The 19,002-nt window shown below is 42.4% G+C and overlaps 1 protein-coding gene across 4 annotated transcripts; it reads right to left on the reverse strand.

Annotated features, from left to right (window-relative positions):
• Positions 1 to 495: 495 nt before the first annotated feature.
• On the reverse strand, positions 496 to 17,712 carry FBXL3 (F-box and leucine rich repeat protein 3). Of its 4 annotated transcripts, none has more exons than XM_063149475.1 (5): positions 17,472 to 17,711; positions 13,176 to 13,374; positions 10,861 to 10,983; positions 7,692 to 7,863; positions 496 to 2,928 (listed from the first exon to the last, which is right to left on the reverse strand). In XM_063149475.1, exons 2-5 carry the CDS (start codon positions 13,371 to 13,373, stop codon positions 2,285 to 2,287), a joined length of 1,137 nt encoding a protein of 378 aa, XP_063005545.1. In that variant the 5' UTR covers position 13,374; positions 17,472 to 17,711; the 3' UTR covers positions 496 to 2,284. The 4 variants fall into 4 exon arrangements, with proteins under 4 accessions (XP_063005545.1, XP_063005541.1, XP_063005542.1 ...); XM_063149471.1 differs by having other exon boundaries at positions 13,011 to 13,374; positions 17,472 to 17,709; XM_063149472.1 differs by lacking the exon at positions 17,472 to 17,711 and adding an exon at positions 14,851 to 15,156 and having other exon boundaries at positions 13,011 to 13,374.
• Between the last annotated feature and the right edge of the window lie 1,290 nt (positions 17,713 to 19,002).

A 19,002-nucleotide genomic window follows, 5' to 3' on the forward strand; every position in this document is an offset into this window, starting at 1 on the left:
ACCTGCTGACCTCCCATGGAAGAGGGAGACAACTGCTTTTAAGCAGTTTTCCTGTGCTGAACATCTTAATAACGAGTATTCAGGAAGGACTTTTTGAAGTCAGTGCAACAACACAGGCTTCTCAAAGCCAGCCAGTTACCTTGCTGGGGAAGCAGTTCTGCTACAGCCAACCCTGCCACCTTCAGCTCCTAATACATTCCTCACACTGGGGTCTGACAGAGGCCTCTCTGTGAACAGCAGCACGCTGGGTTTCCAAGGTGTGACTGCCAGGAGTGGGATCTGGTACTGAAGCTGTGCCTCACCTTCAGTTATTCCCACTGCCAACATGTTGGTGACTTACCTTGCAGCATAGGGACATTGCAGTCGAGGTCCAAAGAGCTTTTGGCTCCATTACTAATGGTATTAGTTCACATTAATTTAGTGAAAACTAAATCCTGTTCCCCAGACTACAAGTGTTACTTGACCTTTCTCATACAGACAGTTCTGAGAGTCGGGTTATAAAAGACACAGAGCTTTTTTACTTTTACGGACTAAATATATTGACAACTTTTGTACAAATAAAAGCAAATTATAGTATTACATTAATTTAACAAATTCTAATACAAAAACCGCGTGTTTCATAAAATGCAATTTTTAAATCAAAGCTCTACAGAAACATACAACTCCCCTATAAAGATGTCCAGTCTGCTGAGCACTGTTTGCTCAAAATATAGTTATGAACTTAAATACACTCATAAGTGTATTACACTAAATTATACATTCGGATAAACATGACTGAAATCAGAGATGAAGGAAATCTACTTACTACAGAAGGAGCTGTACAGCTCAAGTGAGAAGCAGCTCAACCCAGCCCGCGGGGGCAGCTCTGCCTTGCTGAGCATCTCTCAAACATGCAGCTGTCTGGGCAACACTTCAGTGTTACCATCAGCAACCTCAAAGAGAAAATAACTGTTGGCAGTAAGAAATGAAGTCACAAGCCACGTCCAGATCACAGGCAGTGTCTTGCCTACACCACTTACAAACTAAAAACTTTCTTTATTAAAACTGATTTATCAAATGTTCAAAACAGATTTTTGCCTATTGCTCTACTTCACCAAGTCTACTCCTTTTGAATTGTTAAATATTATGAAATGACAGAACTAGCTCAATTAAAGGAATACAAAAATTATCATCTATTAAACATCCACTTTATACATAAACATTTCTGAAACAGATTTACAGTATACAGTTAGTTTATACAGCTTAAGCAACTGTTCCAATGTCATTTCTGTCAAACTGAAAGCAGCCAAAAGGTCTAAGGTTTTGTGAAAAGGTTCTTGGTCAACATTCAAATTTTACCTTTCTCACCTCGCACTGCTCACACCCACGTCATCAGAATAACATTGCTGGGTTTATTTCACAAACCATACATTATTCCATCTCACCGTATGCTGCCAAACCGGGTAATGTGCAAGAAAAGCTCATTAACTCCAGTGTGGTTTTAAATACAATGTATCTACATTTTTCCCCAGAATGCTTTCGCTTCCTGAGCTAGACATAAAATACCTTAAAACAGGTTTAGACGCAGATCTGAGACCCCATAAGCAAACTACATTAAAATGCATAGAGCGTGGAAAAAACCCCACACCGCTTTTGGTAGCTCACACTACTGGCTGTTAGCGCTCTAAACACATTTTAGATGGATCTAATAATCTGTTGAATAAGGTGGTAAACTTACTACTTCAGTTGTCTAAATTTATTATGGTATATTGCTCTTGCCTTTATGACTTAACAGAATGTGTGTAGTTCACAGGCTACTAAACACTCCTCATAACTGTCATCTTGTCATTGAGGTGACTGGATTTAGAAATGCTACAGTCTGCAACAAAACATGCAATTTTGGTGGGGTTTCACTTGGCTTTTTAAGATCAAATATGATTATGTCCAATACTACTAATCTAAATCAAAGAAAAACACCATATTAAAACTGGCATTTTTCAAGTGCATTTCAATATTTTAAATAATTTTTATTTCCAAAAATATTTAAAGTCACCTTTAATGGCAAAGACTAAATATAAAACAGAAACCTGAATTTTGTTTGGATGAAAACAGGTTTTGGAGCTGTGAACTCTTTTGGTTCTCAAGTTCCAAAAAAAATTTTTGAAAGAAAAATTAATTTTCTAATCAAACGTTAATTAACTTGCAGCAAAATCTATATTATTAAATAAGCTTATACAGGAAATTGCAATATGGTAAGCTTGGGTTTAAGGTGCTACTCCATTCGCCCTGGAGTCTTTTAAGGACTTTACCAAGTGGGCATCATGTCTGGGAACCAGACTCTACCAAGATGCTTTGAAACCTCCCAATGGATCTGCTCTAAGCTGTATTTCTGATCAGGAATCAGAACTTCCTCCATAATAGAGAGCTGTGAGAGGCGACCGCCACACATCTTCACGAACTCCACAAAGGCACTGCAGGAGACTTCACACTCCCCGAGGCCCACGGCCGACAGGTACTTGCACCGCTCGGCGATGCAGATCAGCTCCTCGTCCAGCGGCCGCAATCCATTGGCACACACCACCAGCTCCACCAGGCGCGGGCACGTCATCCCCACGCGGCCCAGCACGTCCTTGCTGACCGACCTGCCGAAGTACAGGTGAGTGACGGGGATCTCGTACCGAAAGAACGGGTCAAACTCCTCCTCGTACAAGAAAAAGTACATGACTAAATTCACTTTAGGAGAGTGCTTGATGAAAGCGTCCCAGCTGCTCTTCTGAATGGTGTGGAACTGAGTCTGTCCGGGATTCTCGCTGACCACGTCGATGCGCAAGTGTTCTAACCTGACGTGCTTCTCCGAGGACAGAGCCAGCAGCAGCTCGTCGCTCAGCAGGTGGTAGTTCAGCGCCAGCTCTCGCAAGCCGTGGCACTGGTCAGCCACACAAAGGATTCCTGGGAGAGACAGCACCATGCAAGGGTTACACAGATAAAGGCACCGATGACTGAATATAACGTGGGAGGGAATTGTTTATGTGTGGCAGGAGGGTGCTATGGGCACCTGTTTCAAACGTGCAACCAAGACCTTAAATCAAAACCAAACTGGACAACCAGAACACTAGTCTTTTTCACAGGCAGGATCTTGTGACTTCTTTGTACCAACATGTGAGACAGACATACACGATGTGACTACATCTCTGTTTTGCTGGGAATCAGAAAGAAGTGAACAAACACATGAACAGAAGTGACAAATACATAAATAGCATATTCTGACTGTTCTGTTGTAAGACTACATATACTCAATCTCACTTTTGTAAAAGGTGCTTACTCATGATAAAACTATTTCCTTAGCCAGCTTGGAAGAACTGCTGAGTGCTCTGTGGCCGACAGAGCAACCGTGAGTGAAATTTGTCATCTGAAGAAAGCAAATGTAAAGCAAAAGTAAAATGAATGTTAGATTTTAATTCAATAGAGAGGCTCCTGCTGTCATATTTATTTTTTTCTAGGAAAGTATAAATGCTTAAATTTGGAAAAAAGAGGCAAAACAGTAGAAATTTGGAGCAGTAATTTCCAAAACTGCAATTTTCAGATTCTCTTTAATGATTCAATATTCAATGCAGCTCACAGAAGACAAAATATTAAAAAGAGAATCCGGGTCAGTCTAAGGTTTCCACTCACACTATTTGTAGATACAAGCAATGGTATTATACTGGTAACAATACTGAAAAAAAAGCACTAAGAACAGCATTCAGTCCTCTGCATTTCATGTGACCCAGAAAACTGCCTGAAATGTAGGATACGGCCTTTCCATTAAGAGAAGGGATGAGAACATAGCATTTAACATGAAACTGAAAAACCTGAGCTCAGTGCACTGAAGCAACAGGAAGAAATTCAGAAAACAGCAGTTATTTTAAAGTGCAGCTATTAAATTTAGGGAAGCCTATTCTGAGCATTGAAACACTTTAAAAAATCACTGCAAAAACATTGCATGAATCAGAAGGGTCACTATGATCACTCTCTAAGGAAACAGACATGCTGCTTCAGAATACCTAGGTCTGTTGAGATATATAGTATTTTAGGCAGTTTCAAGATACATTTGCTCATCTAAAAAAAGCTTGTTGTCCTGGCTGCCATCCTTCCATAAATCTTTGTTAACTTTAGGGGTACACTATGGACCAGTGCAATGCAAAACGGGAAGAGCTGGGGTACAACTTACTGTGATTTTTATGGGTCTAGAACTGGATATACATGGTCTGTCAATGCAACTATGCATCCTATATAAAGAGCTGACAATGCATACAGGGTAGACAGCTACTGGAGCGCCTGCCTGGAGCCCATGTATTTCACAGAACACCCCTAGGCACTGCCCACACCTCTGTGTCACTGAGAGGTAAACAGCTCTGCTCTCTGATCTCACTGCAGAGTAGCATCAAAAATATCCCTGACTCATGATGTCCCTGATAAAGGCACACCTGACACCTGCTCTGCTTCCCAACTCCCACCCCAAGAGAAGCAGCCCTCCTACCCCATGCCACAGCACAAATACCACCTTTACAGGAACACATTCCATTCCCTCTGTTCCAACAGTTGGTGTTTCAGAGTGGGAACAACCAACAGAAGTAACTTCAGAGAAGCTCAGAAAGATTAGAAATACATCACCGCCTTTGTTTCTCCAGCCCAAATTCAAACATGCCTCTTATCTTTACACAGTAACTTAGATCAATTCACTATTTGATATCAACCCTTTTCCTTTATCCCTGCAGTAGTGGAGTCTCTCTTGCTCTACTTTCATTACCCTTCTCTGTCCTTCACTAAAAAATTTCTTGAGAACTGACCTCGTAATGAACATTCCCCCCTCCTCCAATCTGAAGACATTTTAATTGCATCTATAAGTAATTAGTTTTACAACTCACAGCCCTTTTGTTTCCATAAAGTTTTTCTATATTTATAGCAGCCTGCTAATTACAATATCCCCATTACAAAAAAAATCCAGGTCACTTTTTCCTTCAACAGTCTCATTTTTGCAGCCTGCCTGCTCTTGAAGCCAACTATCCACATACCAGCTTCTTTCTTTCTTTGTTCCACTTGGTGGGTTGTCCCTCCCTGGACACCAGGTGCCCACCAAAGCTGTAAAATCACTCCCTTCCCCAGCTGGGCAGGGGAGAGAGAATTCCGTTTAAAACTCGAGAGTGAAGATAAGGGTGACAGGGAGAGATCACCAATTACCATCATGGGTAAGACAGACTCAGCTTGGGGAAATCAATACATTATCACTTGAATCAGAGTAGGGTAATGAGAAATAAAACTGAATCTTAACACACCTTTCTCTCACTCCTTTGTTATTCCCAGGCTTAACTTCCTCATGATTTTCTCTACCTCCTTCCCTCCCAGCAGCACAGGGGTACAGGGAATGGGGGCTGTCGTCAGTTCTTCAGACATTGTCTCTGCCACTCCTTCCTCCTCGGGGGGAGACCACCCCTCACTGTCTTTCCTGGCTCTAGCATGGAGTCCCTCACAGGGCAGCAGTCCCCCATGAACTTCTCCAGCAGGAGTCCTTCTCAGACTGCAGTTCTTCACAAACTGCTCCAGCATGGGTCTGTTCCATGGCATGCAGTCCTTCAGGAACAGACTCCAGTGTTCCACACAGGGTCAATTCCTGCCATCAAACCTGCTCCAGCATGGGCTCCCCACAGGGTCACAGCCTCCTTCCAGCATCCACCCGTTCCAACATGAGGTCCTCCATGGGCTGCAGATGGACCTCTGCTGCACCGTGGCCCTCCATGGGCTGCAGGGGCACAGCTGCCTCCCCATGGTTGGCACCATGGACTGAGGGGAATCTCAGTTCTGGCACCTGGATCAGCTCCTGCCCCTCCTTCTTCATGGACCTTGGTGTCTGCAGAGTTGTTTCTCTCATGTAGTCTCACTCTTGTCTCCAGCTGCAATTGCTCTCCTGCAGTACCTTTTCCCCCTTCTTAAACAGGTTATTCCAGAGGCACTACCATTGTCACTGATGGGCTTGGCCTTGGCTCTGCTGGACATGGGGAAGCTTCTGGCAGTTTTCACAGAAACCACTCCTGTAGCCCCCTCACTGCTCCACAAAACAAGTGCCATGCAAACCCAGTGCATCCACCTTTTTTTCCATCTCAAGGCACACCCTTATCTGAATTAAGCAATTAAATTCCCCTACTGTTTGCTCAGCACTCCCTGGTTTTGTTACTAATGCATCTTACCCCAGAGTCTATTCATCCTCCATGAAGAACATGAAGAATGGAACATGTCCTTTAACAGGCACAACCATTTCCTACCCATTGTTCCTTCAATTTACAACCCTGCAAGATACATCAATCAGAACACACCCATGTCTCCTCCCAAATTATCAAGTGTATGATGTTCCAATGAAGCCTTCTAGCAAGGATTATCCACAAACCAGCCAACTCTGCTAGAGCTGACACGTAACTCTTCGATCCAAGTCCAAGGAAATTACTCTCCCTGCCTACCTACAAATTACTGCTGAAGCCTTTTCCTCTTAACAGACACAGCTGCTACAGCTCTTGCACTTCTCAGACACAAGGATTCTCAAAAAACAATTTTAGGTTGGAAAAGCCAGTCCCTCAAGCCAATTTAAACAAACCCCATCTACAACTAGAAAGCTTGGAGAAGGCAATTATGCAGTTAATTCCACAAACACTTTGCTGGACCAGGCTGCTGCAAAACATCACTCCTGCATTTTCAGGACTTCTTTATACAAAGCCAAACACCAGGCTCTGCCTGAGAGCTACACTTACAAAAAGTATTAAGTTTGTTTTGTTTGTTATCACTACAATAACACGCCCTCTGCAACAGTACTGCTTTTCCCTTGTAGGAATCCTGCTGGTGAATTTGACAGATAATAAATCTAGCATTTACAGCTGCAATGTATTTGCATGGAGAAAGTTATGGTGTTATGGTTTCTAGAGTTTCTACTCATCCTCAGAAGAGGAATCACACTAAGTTGCCAGCGCTTCATTTACAATTCCTCTTCTCTTTCTCAGAAAACTCTAAGTGTTAAGCTGATGGTCTGTGAATAAATCTTAAATTTGCTGTGTGTTGTGTAAGTCTACCACAAATCTTGAATGATTTTGTTCTGGTATGAGCTGGCTTCATTTTGTAACAGACACACTTAAGAGTGTTAGAGAAGTACATTTGGTGACTGTAGAAGTTTTGCACAGTTCAGTCTCATCTCCCCTTTTTGATGCTGTCTGCAGTTTCTCTCCAGCAATGACTTTGTATCAGAATTACTAAACCAACATCTTCCTAAGCCATGGCATGGCAACAGTCAAAACCCACACATAACAAAGTATGGAAAAGAAACTTGTATTCCAAAAAAACTTCCTTATATTGGAATACTCTGTCATTGCATAAATAGAGCACAATCAATTTGATATGTTCTCATTAAGTTCCACATGAGGTTAACTATTTGCCCACAAGAGACGCACACTATTTTATCATTACCCCAGTAGTCACTGTGAAGTGGTAGGATAGATGGACTGACCACCAGCTGAAAGTACTTTATTCAGGGACAGTTGCTGGTAATACCATACTCATCTTCCCTCTTACTCCACCCCTATGTATTCAGAGGTGCACTGGTTTCAGATAGAATTTAATGCATGCATTAAAAAATCCCAATCAACCCACTAAAAAATCCCAAAGAGGCTAACCCCAAAACCACAGCAGCTTACCAGCTGGAGAAACATGAGGACAGCTGCTCATTTTCAGCAGTTTGAGGGTGTCACTGTTGTTAGCCACCAGAACCTTGAGAGATGGATCATCCACGGGTGTGTCATCAATCTTAAGTGAAGAGAGGGATTTGGAGTTCACAAACACCACTGTCAGTGCAGAAATAAAGTGAGACTGAAAAAAAAAGGAAGTTTAAATGAAAGAGTAGTATGTGAAGTAAAAATCTCAATGGTTTCACAATGTGCACAGCAGTCCTAGTTTTTGGTTCTTGACAGTATTTGTTGAAAAAGCATTCTTTTGATATTGCATAATTTAAAAATTATACTAAAACTGACATTTTTAGTAAAGGAAGTGTAATATTTTTTTGCTATCTGTTTATGTATTTGGCAAATCAGAATGTGTAACATTAGATGGTAATCAAGAACCTGACCTTGGGCAATCCACTGCACAAATTTAAATCTGCAGAAAGACCACAAGCAAAGGGAAAGCCTAGAAGCCCTCATTTTAGGGGGATTTTTTTATGTCCTTTGAACAGATGAGACAGGTCACATTCTAAAAGAAGCATCCTGTAGAAGAGGAATTCCCTCATGGCAAGTTGTGCTGCACTGGTGAGATGCAAACATAGTCAGGAGTGTTTGTATCCAAAGCCAAAAGACTGCACTGCCTGCCTAAACAACCACATAGGAGTACTTAGGTTTTGGATGGATTTCTTGGAAAGCTAACTGGGGTGGTCCAAACAGAGCCAAGGAGCAGGAAATCTATTAATTACTGAATAAGCAGCATAGATAAGGTAGGACAAGTGCTAAGCATTTTTGCATAACCACTGAAACTTATCTTTAAAGACAGAGCCCTGGGAACCTGAACTTGAGAAACAGACTAGGAGCAGATACAGCACTGATTGTAAAAACCACTGGTGGTATGAAGTGAACAGTTAGTTCGTCTTCTGATTTCTTATCAGACTGACCAAATAGAAGACTTTAAAAAAGTATTTTCTCCGTGTGATACATTAAGGATCTTTAAAAAACTGAGCTGCTACACAGATTTCAAGCCTGTTTCACTCTGAGCCACGGGCACATTTCCTGAATACAATTGTATGAGAGAAGGCCTGGCAACAGTATTTGTTCTTAGGTGATATATTTGTGATTTTTGATAAAACTGACACACAATTAGATTTAGAGTAGGACTTACTGCTTTCATGTTTACACAAACTTTCAAAGTCAGCTCATGCACATGGAAACAGGAAGTTCAACTCAGAATCTTTACACACTTTGGCTTTAGGGACCACTGCAACTATCCTGACAGTATGCTTATATGTGTTATGTACAGAAAAGATGCTTTAGTATTATTTCAATTCTCTCTTATGAGAATGTTAGTACTGTGCTTTTATTCTCTGTATTTAGAAAAAGAAGGCTGTTAAATAGAAAGGCAAAGCAAGTTAACCACACTTATTTAAAAAGGCAACTTGAACCTTCTAGTTTGAAGAGCTAACAGGAAACAGGCAATATCCCAACATGTAAAAGCTGGTCTTTTCAGTACTGCCACATCTGTAGTCTGCAGTATGATTCCTTGTTTTTTAAAGATTCTACTCACCTACAATGTACTTAGTGAAAAGACAGGCAACACAACTCTAAATATGAGTCAGAGATATTTGCCACATGTCAGGTCACTTGACAACAAGAAAGCACTGATGAAGATAATGCCAAGTAGTTCAGTCTTGATAACAATAAAAATCCCCACCACACCAAAAAAAATCTCAAACCACAGCAAAGTATTAACCACTTTCCAAATTAATTCATCTTTTTCTGCTTTTCATCAAATGGACCTGTCACTAACAGCTTCCCACAAGAATTCAGTCATGGCCAAATTAAATTCTTTAGTTTCACTAGATGTCCCTTTTGCAAATGACCAAACTATTGAAGTTGTAAGCACCAAAAGGCAATTTATCCTTAGAGCTAATTTTGGCTTATTTTGAATCTATTTTTTTTAAGGCCAAATGTGAACTTACTGAGAACAAAAGAAGGAAGCCCGTGCTTTATAAGCCTTGAAGCTGAATAAGAACATAGCATGAACAATTACAAGTAATTACTCAGCAAGCTAGACATGACCCTAATATATCCCTCCAGTGAAAACTAAGAGATCTAAAGCAGCACTCAGATTAATAAAGAAAGCAGTAGGAAATAGCTGAAAGGACAAAGTATTTTCAACACACTGGATTGTTTTCACTATATTCAGGTTTTCTTATCATCACACCTCAAAGAACATCAGGAAAGGAAAAAGATCAGAGCAAAACTAGTTAAATATCTGAAAAGCCTCTTTGAAAATTACCAGTTAAAAGCACATATTCAAGAGAGCTACATGACATGGCAGTGACCACTGCAAGGATAATAACTGATAACCCTTCTGCAGCTAACCTCACCTGCAGCCTCGGTCCCTTTCCAAGGCTGTCTCTAGTTCTTCCTTGTCCTTACTGCCATCAGCAGCCATGACATCACTGAGATCTAGCTAACAGTCTATTTGTATCTGGCCCTTCACAACCACTCCCCTGCTCCTCAGCAATACTACAGTTCCACCTCACTAGCAGGAATGCTTCTCTAGAAGCACATGTAAGAGATCTGTCATCCAGATTAAATGCTTTCTAACAAGATCTGATTTTTGGTAAACATGCAAGGCAAAAATCTTGACTGAAAATTTCAGAAATACAGTGCACTTCACCAAGGATGTTAACGCTTGACTGCCTCATGTGAAGCCCTGCAAATCATGATCCTATTTCTTTCTGAAGAGATTCGTAAGCCCTATGGCAAGTCCACATGGATAAATCTCTACCAATCATTTGATTGTAACTGTCTCCTAAACAAACCCCCCAACACAATTACACAGACCTGAACTGTCTAACCTGCACCACACTGCTCACCACTACATTGAGGTCAACAGACAGGAGGACTTGAAAGAACAAGGTCAGGCCTACGCTCTCATATGATTCACAGACTGAATGGAATTTCATACATCCATCACTGTTCAAATCAGTTCCTCCATTTATTACAGGCCAGACCACTAATAAACTTTTCTTTATCCAAGATTCATATTCCTACAATAGAGCATTTCATAAAGTTACAGAAGTACTGTATGAAACACTGCAATACTTTGCAATAGAAAATATGCATAATAAAATACCTTCGGTAAATCCATGAAGCTTGGCCGGGCAGTTGAAATTAGCCCAAGTGTTTTCAGAGAGCAATTCACAAGCTGTGATAAAATATCACAAGCTGCTTCTGCAGATTCCTTGCTACTGTCCACCTTAAAACAAAACGAATTTTGTGTTCAGAATGCACTGCAAATACACTCTTTTAACTTTTTTTTACTTTACCTTCTGAAATGTGATGTAAAAAAAAAAAAACCTCTCATTGTGAATCCATCAATGTTATTCTTTATTCCCAAAAAAGTATGAATCAAAAATTCAGGATTATTTGCTATAAATTTACTACTTTTCTAAACACTTTAGTAAAATATAGCATGGTGAGGGGTTAGCTAAACAGTGTGTTCCAAGGTACTCATTCCATATCAAACAACAAGCAAGTGGAGGGTCCAGAGCCTATTCCACTGCCTCTTTACATTCCTCCTTACCAAAATGCAAGAATTCTATAAATCTTTTACTATGTGTAAAAGCCACTTCTTTTTACAGTGGCTCAGTTCATAAAACTGAGCTGCTGGAGAGTTAAGTGCATTACCATATGTACACAAATGACTGGCCCTTCACTGTTAAAACCACAAGAGATGCAATGGATACTCTAAAAAACCCAAACCAAACCAAGCAAACCAACACAAATCCCAAAACCTTCAATTGTCAGCTTGCTGCCCACCAAAATCACTTGGAGTGTCTCCAGGGGACCTCCCCTGACACTCAGATGTGCCTCCTGAATGCACAGCAGCCATGACAGCTTTGCAGACCTACAGAACGGTATCAAGCTTGATCACATGGAATCAAATTTAACTCCACTGTAAGCCATGCTACCTTGGCAGCAACAGGTTAAGTCAAATGCACATTCATTTTCTGCTCAAACACAAGCTGAAAAACCTTGATTTTCAACAATCTCATCATTTTTTGCCTACAGCAAACACCTCTCTTGTTTTCAGCCTTTACAGAGGACAGGTGAGTGTTACACCCATTCTGCAGCACTGGAACAACTGCAGTGACACATGAAAGAAATGATGGATCACCCTACCAGCAAAGGGCACCCAAAATTCCTTGGGTGTAAAGCAACACAGACAGGAGATAAGACACTGGGAGGTCACTCCACTACAGCCCCAGGTTTTCTTTATTTGGATGCTGATAAAGGCCCTGCAAACCACGTGGTAACAGTTTGTATCTGGTACTGCAAGCAAGCAGTAGCAATACGTGTGATCAGCTAGAGGTGACTAAGCTCTTCACATGCTGATGATTCCAGCATTAGAACTGCCTGATCTCAGACACAAGTATGCTGAACTTGCTGCAGAACACACTTCCTTTCCAAATTTCTCACACAGCTGATGCATATGCAGCCAGGAGATTCACAACACCCTTCCAAAACACACTGCTATGTAAGCCCACATTAGAAGTTTTCATGTACTGAAAATAATTCCACAATGTGAATACATGCACCATCCTATGCAAACCACAAATACTTTCTCAGTCCCCTGAAACACAGCTGCACTGAGTACAGACAATCCCAAACAATTTAAGACTAAAGCTGCTAGTTGATGCCTGGCAGTACAGAAGTCACTGTGTGTGCATTAGATGTTTTCTAACCATGAATGCTAGAGCCAAGTACCTACAGGACATGAAATAGGGAAACGTTCAACTTAGGCATCCTGGCTGAACTTCATTCTGAGGCAGTAACCCACACATGCAGTCTCATCAGAACTATTTCTGTCCACTCTATGAAGCAGAATTTTAAGCAGCTGAACTGCTACAAAAAAACCCTCAAAAAACCAAAAAAGCCAAAACCAAACAAAAAGCTCACAAAAAACCCCAAAGACATACCAACAAAGGACTCACAAAAACAAACAAGAAACCTCAAACAAACCACAGCACCAGCCAAAAAAATTCCCATCTAACGGAAGTAAGACAATGAAAAGTTATGTTCAATACTGTTATTCCAAATTTTGGTCCTCAAAAGATACCCCAAAAAATTAATTGGGAGGTAACCTCCATGTCTACATGTCCATTTAGAGAATCCACTTCCTCCATCTATTAAGCCTGCAAACAAGGCCACCTACCACACTGACAGCTGTCCTCTTTCTTTTAGAATAAAAGTCCCTTTTAACAAGCCTATAAAACACACTACCTTGAAGCTAACATACTGCAGGTGATTGGAATGCCTCTTTATTATTTGCTTGATTAGTTCAGGGTGTGTAGTCCTCAGGTTTGACGTGGCTGGTTGATTCAGCTCAAACTCAAAGCACCTCCAGAGATCAGGCATATGAAACACTTGGTTCCAGCTCCTGCAGACCTGGGATGCATGAGCACGATCCAGAAGTGGCAAGTACTGGAACACCTGCAGGATAATGTCTTGGAGCAGGTTTGCCCAGTCAGGACTCTGCACAACTGTGCTCTTCTTCTCTACAATCTTGTGTCTCTTGGATTCCTTCTCAGTTGTGTCTTCAGATGAACTGCTGTTGGCCTCATTAGTTGTCCTTCCTCGTTTCATTCTACAGAAGTAATAAAAAAAAATATTTATTTTGTAAATGTAAAAGAGCTGAGAACAATATTACTAGAAACTGTGGAGTTGGAAAAGGGTATTTTATGCAACAACACCTTGGCAGAGTTTTTTTTTCCTGTCATATATAAAGGAAAAAACCCCAAGTAACAAACCAAAATGGCAGTCCAGAAATAACATTATCATCTAAACTGATATCTTTACTATTACTTCTTTAATCATTAACAGTGCCAACCCATTTATAACAGTCACTCTCTTTTCAGTGTTTCATTTGTGTGTTTGAGAACACTTTGAACCTAATTTGTTTTACTGTGTTGTTGATTATTACTCTACTGTTCTACTAATGGAAGGATAATCCTCTAAACAATTTTTTGAACACTGACATAAATATTCCTGGCCCAGTCCTATTTATTAGGAACTACACCTGAAACTGTGGAGATAAAAATCAGGCAAGGAAGTAAATAATTACTAAATGTATGCTGGCAAGCACTGCATATTGCAATGTTGCATCAGACAAAATATTTTTTTTCTCATAAAGGAAGAATATTTTCTTTTAAAATTTATTTATTTAAAATACATTGCTTTAATAGGCATCTGTTTTAAATCAGTATCCTTGAAAATATATTTCATCAAGTCCATTCGTGTGCTTTCATTTTTCCAGCTAACTAGTAAATAGGCATCACAGAAGATTTCCAGTAACAACCTGGAAGTTTCAACCCGCAATAAAAATTTAGAGAAGGGCCAGAAAAAATTCTTCAAAACTGTATTAAATTCAGCAAGCCTGCAGCAAAAGGTTGTAGCACATGCTTTTGCCATAATTACATCACTTAAACAACTTCTACCTTACATTACATTATTGGAGAGAAAAGGACCCTTATCACTACATATATCTGAAACACACCCAGGGCTCACTGGGTTTTAATCCAAACATGTTCTTTTGTACATGCCACCTTACAAGTGAACTCAGCATCTGATCATTTATTTTTAAAAGCTTCAGTGTGATGCACATCATGCCCTAAAGGGCTCTGCTGCCTCATACTGAACTACAATGTGCTCAATTCCAGTCTCCAAAGAGCTGAGAATCCAGGGGCAGGGTGAGCCTGACACATAAAGCATCCCCAGCCTCCTTGATTTCTAGAAGATAAAAAGGACTTCATACACAGCAAAATCATCCTGGTTTAACATTCAAGCACAATTACATGTCTAGGGTTATCACATGCCCAGATCCCTACTGGGATCTGGAAAGTTACATTTCCCTGCTATGTACTGCCACTAAGTCTGGAAGTACTTCCTAAAAGAAATGCCAGCTAAAAATTATACTGTTCATAATCCAGTGCATCACAGATGACTTTCTCAAAGGCAGCACCTCCCTACCTACCTTTCAAAGGCTTTAATCCTAGCTGCTCACATGACAGAAGCAAGCTATCACTCAAGGTCTAATGCCACTCATAAGATGATGCAGACAAACCTGAACACACGGTCACGAAAGACTGATGAAGAAAATTTGTCTTCCCTTTTTTCAGCTCCTACTTTTACTCCCAGCACACTTGGAGGCAAGCACAGGATGAAAACAGCGCTGGGCAAAAATCTCTACTTGCTTCCTGAGAACTGTTTTCCGTGATCCAGTTCCTGGCTATGGGACTGTGCAGAACACAATTCCTGTGCTGGAACAAGCTCTCTGCCAGAGCCAGAGCTCTGCTGCTGAGCCACTTCATCAGTGAAGAAAAGCAAGAAAACTGCACAGTGACTCAGAACCATCTGCAACTAACAAAAATATAAAGGAATTGGATTTTGCAACCGTGAAAATGGAATTCAACTTAAAATTAATCAAGAATTAACTGGCAAATCCACTGCAAGCCTGTCGTGTTGCCGTTAGAGATAATAACTCAGCATAGTGCAAGAACAATATTTATAATAAGCTAGTCTGAAATGCAACATTAGTTTAAGCTTTAGGCTAAACAGATATTCCAAACAACTAGGTTACAAGGAGCATTCACCACAGGCAAGCTATTAACTTGCCAAATTCAGGCTTGCCTGTTTGATGTGCAAGTCTTTCCAAAGCCATCTGGAAAAAGCTACAGAAGGTACTGTTAGACTGGGCTCTCCAAGTCCTCCTTGCAGAGATCCTGTCTCATCTTTTGCTAGCAAGGCAGTAAATCTGCATAAATGTTCCAGTTAGGTAGGCTACTTCTACCACTGCAATAAAGTAGGGTTTGGGGGTTTTTTCCCCTCTTTTTTGTCTCCCTTTCAGAGAAGGCCAGGAGGGAGCTGCCACTGACAAAACTGTATTCATTTTTCTTCTGGGAAAAAGCCTGTGGGATGTGTTGATAGGAGTGGATCAGGTCAATGACAGCTCTCACTGTGTACCTCTGAGCTACCTGGGATGAGCTCTAAGTAGTTAATATGCACTGGTTACAGACCAAATCCCACTCATGGAAGTTGTGGGATACTGTCCCACATCTCTGTAAACAGCCAACTTAAAAAACAAAATGACAAACAGCCATTCCTTAGAGGTATATTGATATTTTCTTCTTCCAAGAAAATAAGAAGTTACATGTTCTAAAGGCCATTACTTAAAGCAAGGGATGGAGGGGAAAAAAACACCTTTCCAGACAACTTTTTTTGTTACTGTATTTAAAGAGGTCAAGATTAAGATTTTTGAAACCTTTCAAAAGTATTTCCTTGGCAAACTTCTTCCAAAGGAAAAAAGTGCCTAAGCTCAAGACTAAAAAATATTATTTTAAGAACTGTGTGACTGTTTTGTCATTTGATTTTTAACCGATTTGTTAATCTACTTTTTGGGTTCTCAGTTTAGAACTTAAAGTATCAGAATACTTTTTTAAAAATGTAACTGCTTTCAACCTCTTCATATGCCAACAATAAAAAATATGAAATTTAAAGAATGCATATTTGCCTGCAGAAGTTTACAGAGGTATCTGAAAATATATTTACTTTTAAAAGGCTGCTTAAGAGAGTAAACCTTTCTGGACATTTAACATAAGAAGGCAATGCAATTAGAAGTTCAATTCACTTTGCTTTATGTATCCAGTAATTTAAAGATCCGACCACTTGAAACCCAAGGCCAACTTTCAACAAGGAAGACATGTATGCAAAATTCCATACTAGCAAATTACTGTATGAGTAAAACCTACTTTTCAAGGAATGATTGCTTATCACTTCTTAGAAACGCAGGAACCATCAATCTTGCTTTTAACTCTCTCTGGCACACTCAGGACACAAACATATCACTGTTTTTCAAACTGCTGCTATAACCAATTTTGCTTTAGCAGCTGAGATTTTGCCAGTAAGGAAAACAAACCCCAAAACCACCCAACTCTATGGGGGCAGAGAGATGGGTGAAAGCCGGGTGAGTGCCTGACTCTTTAAGATTTTCCAAGTAAATTTCTCCGCCTGTTATAAGGTCTCGTTTCTGAACTCCGCACCTGGGCGCAACCCAGGCTGCTATCTTGTTTGCAATAGTCATGTCCAACCCTAATCACACAGTTCAGCCGCCGAGCAGCAGGAGGAGGAGCAAAGCACGTGCTTAACATTGTTTTTATTGCCGAGTAAGGTGCAGCCAGAACACAACGGCAGTTTAAAAAAAAAAAAACAACCCCAAAACCAAACAAAACAAACTGTGCAGAGCTGTTTGCACCCGACTGATAAGGCTTTCCCGAGAGCCTGTCCAACCGAGTTCGCTGTGCCTCAGCCCCGCTGTTCATGGAACACCAGGAATGCGCTGAAGGGGAGCAGGGGCTGACAGAAGGGGCGAGCCCAACCCCTCCCTGCCGCAAACAACCTGCTCCGCTGGACACAGCGAGGCTTCCACGACTGATTACCGCTATCAGGGGAAAGCTGCGAGGCAGCGACCCCAAACACCGGGTAGGATTTAAGGATCTCTCGCTACTCCCGGAGAAGGCTCCCCTCAGGGTCAGCTCTTTCCGGCTCAGCCCCGGCCCGGGGTGCGGGGCTCCCACAGCCCGGCAGGCCCAGAGCTGCGCCGCCCCCGCTGCTCGGAGCCCGCTCCTGGGGCCCGGGACCCCGCGGATGGTGCCCTGCGCCGCCGCCCACCCGTTTCCGCCCCAGCACCTGGCGGCTCCCTGCTGCGCTTCGCATTAACCGGGGCTCGGGCCGCGCTGGCGCCTCCGCTCCGGCCACATCAGCTCTCTCCGCCAAAGCCGACCCCAGCGCCGCCTCCGCCGCCCGACCGTCCGCTCCGTCCCGTCCCGCCCGCGTCGCTGCTTCGCTCCTTCCCTGGCCTCGCTCTCTGTTTACTTCCAGCGGCGGAAGCGACGCAAACCAGCCAAAATGGCGGCGGGCGGCGGCCCCACCTCCCCTCAGCGCCCCCGCCCGCGGCGCCTCGGAGCTACGGCCGGCGCCGGCTCCTCCTCCCGCCCGTCTGCGCCACGGTTCGGGGCTGGGCGCGTCCCGCCTCGGGCAGGAAGGGAGCCATGCAGTCTAGAGACGTAGCGAGGCTAATCGCAGAATCTGTTAGGTTGGAAAAGTCCTCCGAGATCTTCGAGTCCGGCCCATGATCGAACGCCCCCATGTCAGCTGCACCATGGCACTCAACTCAGTGCCTCCTCAGTGCCGCGTCCAGTCTGTCCTCAAATGTCTCCAGGGATAGTGACTCCAGCACCGTTCCAGTGCTCAGTCACCCTTTCTGTGAAGAAATTCCTCCTAATATCCAACCGTAACCTTCCCTGTGCAGTTTATGACTATGCCATCTTGTGCTGTCACTGGTTACCTGGGGGAAGATGCCGGCCCCGACCTGGCTACAAGCTCCTTTTAGGAGCTGTAGAAAGTGACGAGGTCCCACAAGACCCTCCCTTGTCTTCACGCTAAACACCACCAGCTCCCGGCTGTTCCTCATAGGACTTGTGTTCCAAGCACTTCCCCAGTTCTATTGCCCTTCTCTGGACACACTCCAGCCCCTTGCTTTGTTTGTTGTAGCGTGGGGGCCTGAGCTGGACACAGCACTCCCGGTGTGGCCTCCCCAGTGCGAGCACGGGGACAATCCCTGCCTGGCCCTGGTGGCCACACCACGGCTGACATGGCTGTGTGCTGTGCTTTGCCTTCTCGGCCCCCTGGGCACGCTGGGTGTTACCAGCGATGGAGCTGGATCCTCATCACCAGTACAGCCCGTTGTGTCCTGTGATCTGGAAGCCCTACGTGAGGATGGCCTTAGGAGTAGATGTAAGAGGGAAAGCAAACCACCAAAGTGACCTGGGGCCGATGGGCACTGGGAATGATGTGCTTGGGATTTTGCCAGGCAGAGAATGTGAGATGCAAAGCTGTGTTTCGTGTCAAGTACAAACAGGCGACGTGTGTACTTGTGAATGCGAAGTGTGTGGACACCGACAATGGGAGAGCTGTGAATTCTAATAATAACTGAGGAAAATAAAGCATGGAAAAAGGCTTTTGAACCTATCTTTTGTTTGCAATTAACCCTGGTTGATTTAAGAGCATTGGAATTAAGGTGTTAAGGATGTTGCTTTTTTGCGTGCATTTAATCCATAAAAAGCTCTGCAATAATAACCTTTTGAAGTATAATTTGAGAATATTACTTGTATCCTTGAAACTATAGCTTTGGAATATATATAAAGGAAATATGCTTATC

Source organism: Melospiza melodia, chromosome 2 (assembly GCF_035770615.1).
Source record: "Melospiza melodia melodia isolate bMelMel2 chromosome 2, bMelMel2.pri, whole genome shotgun sequence".
Taxonomy (NCBI): domain Eukaryota; kingdom Metazoa; phylum Chordata; class Aves; order Passeriformes; family Passerellidae; genus Melospiza; species Melospiza melodia.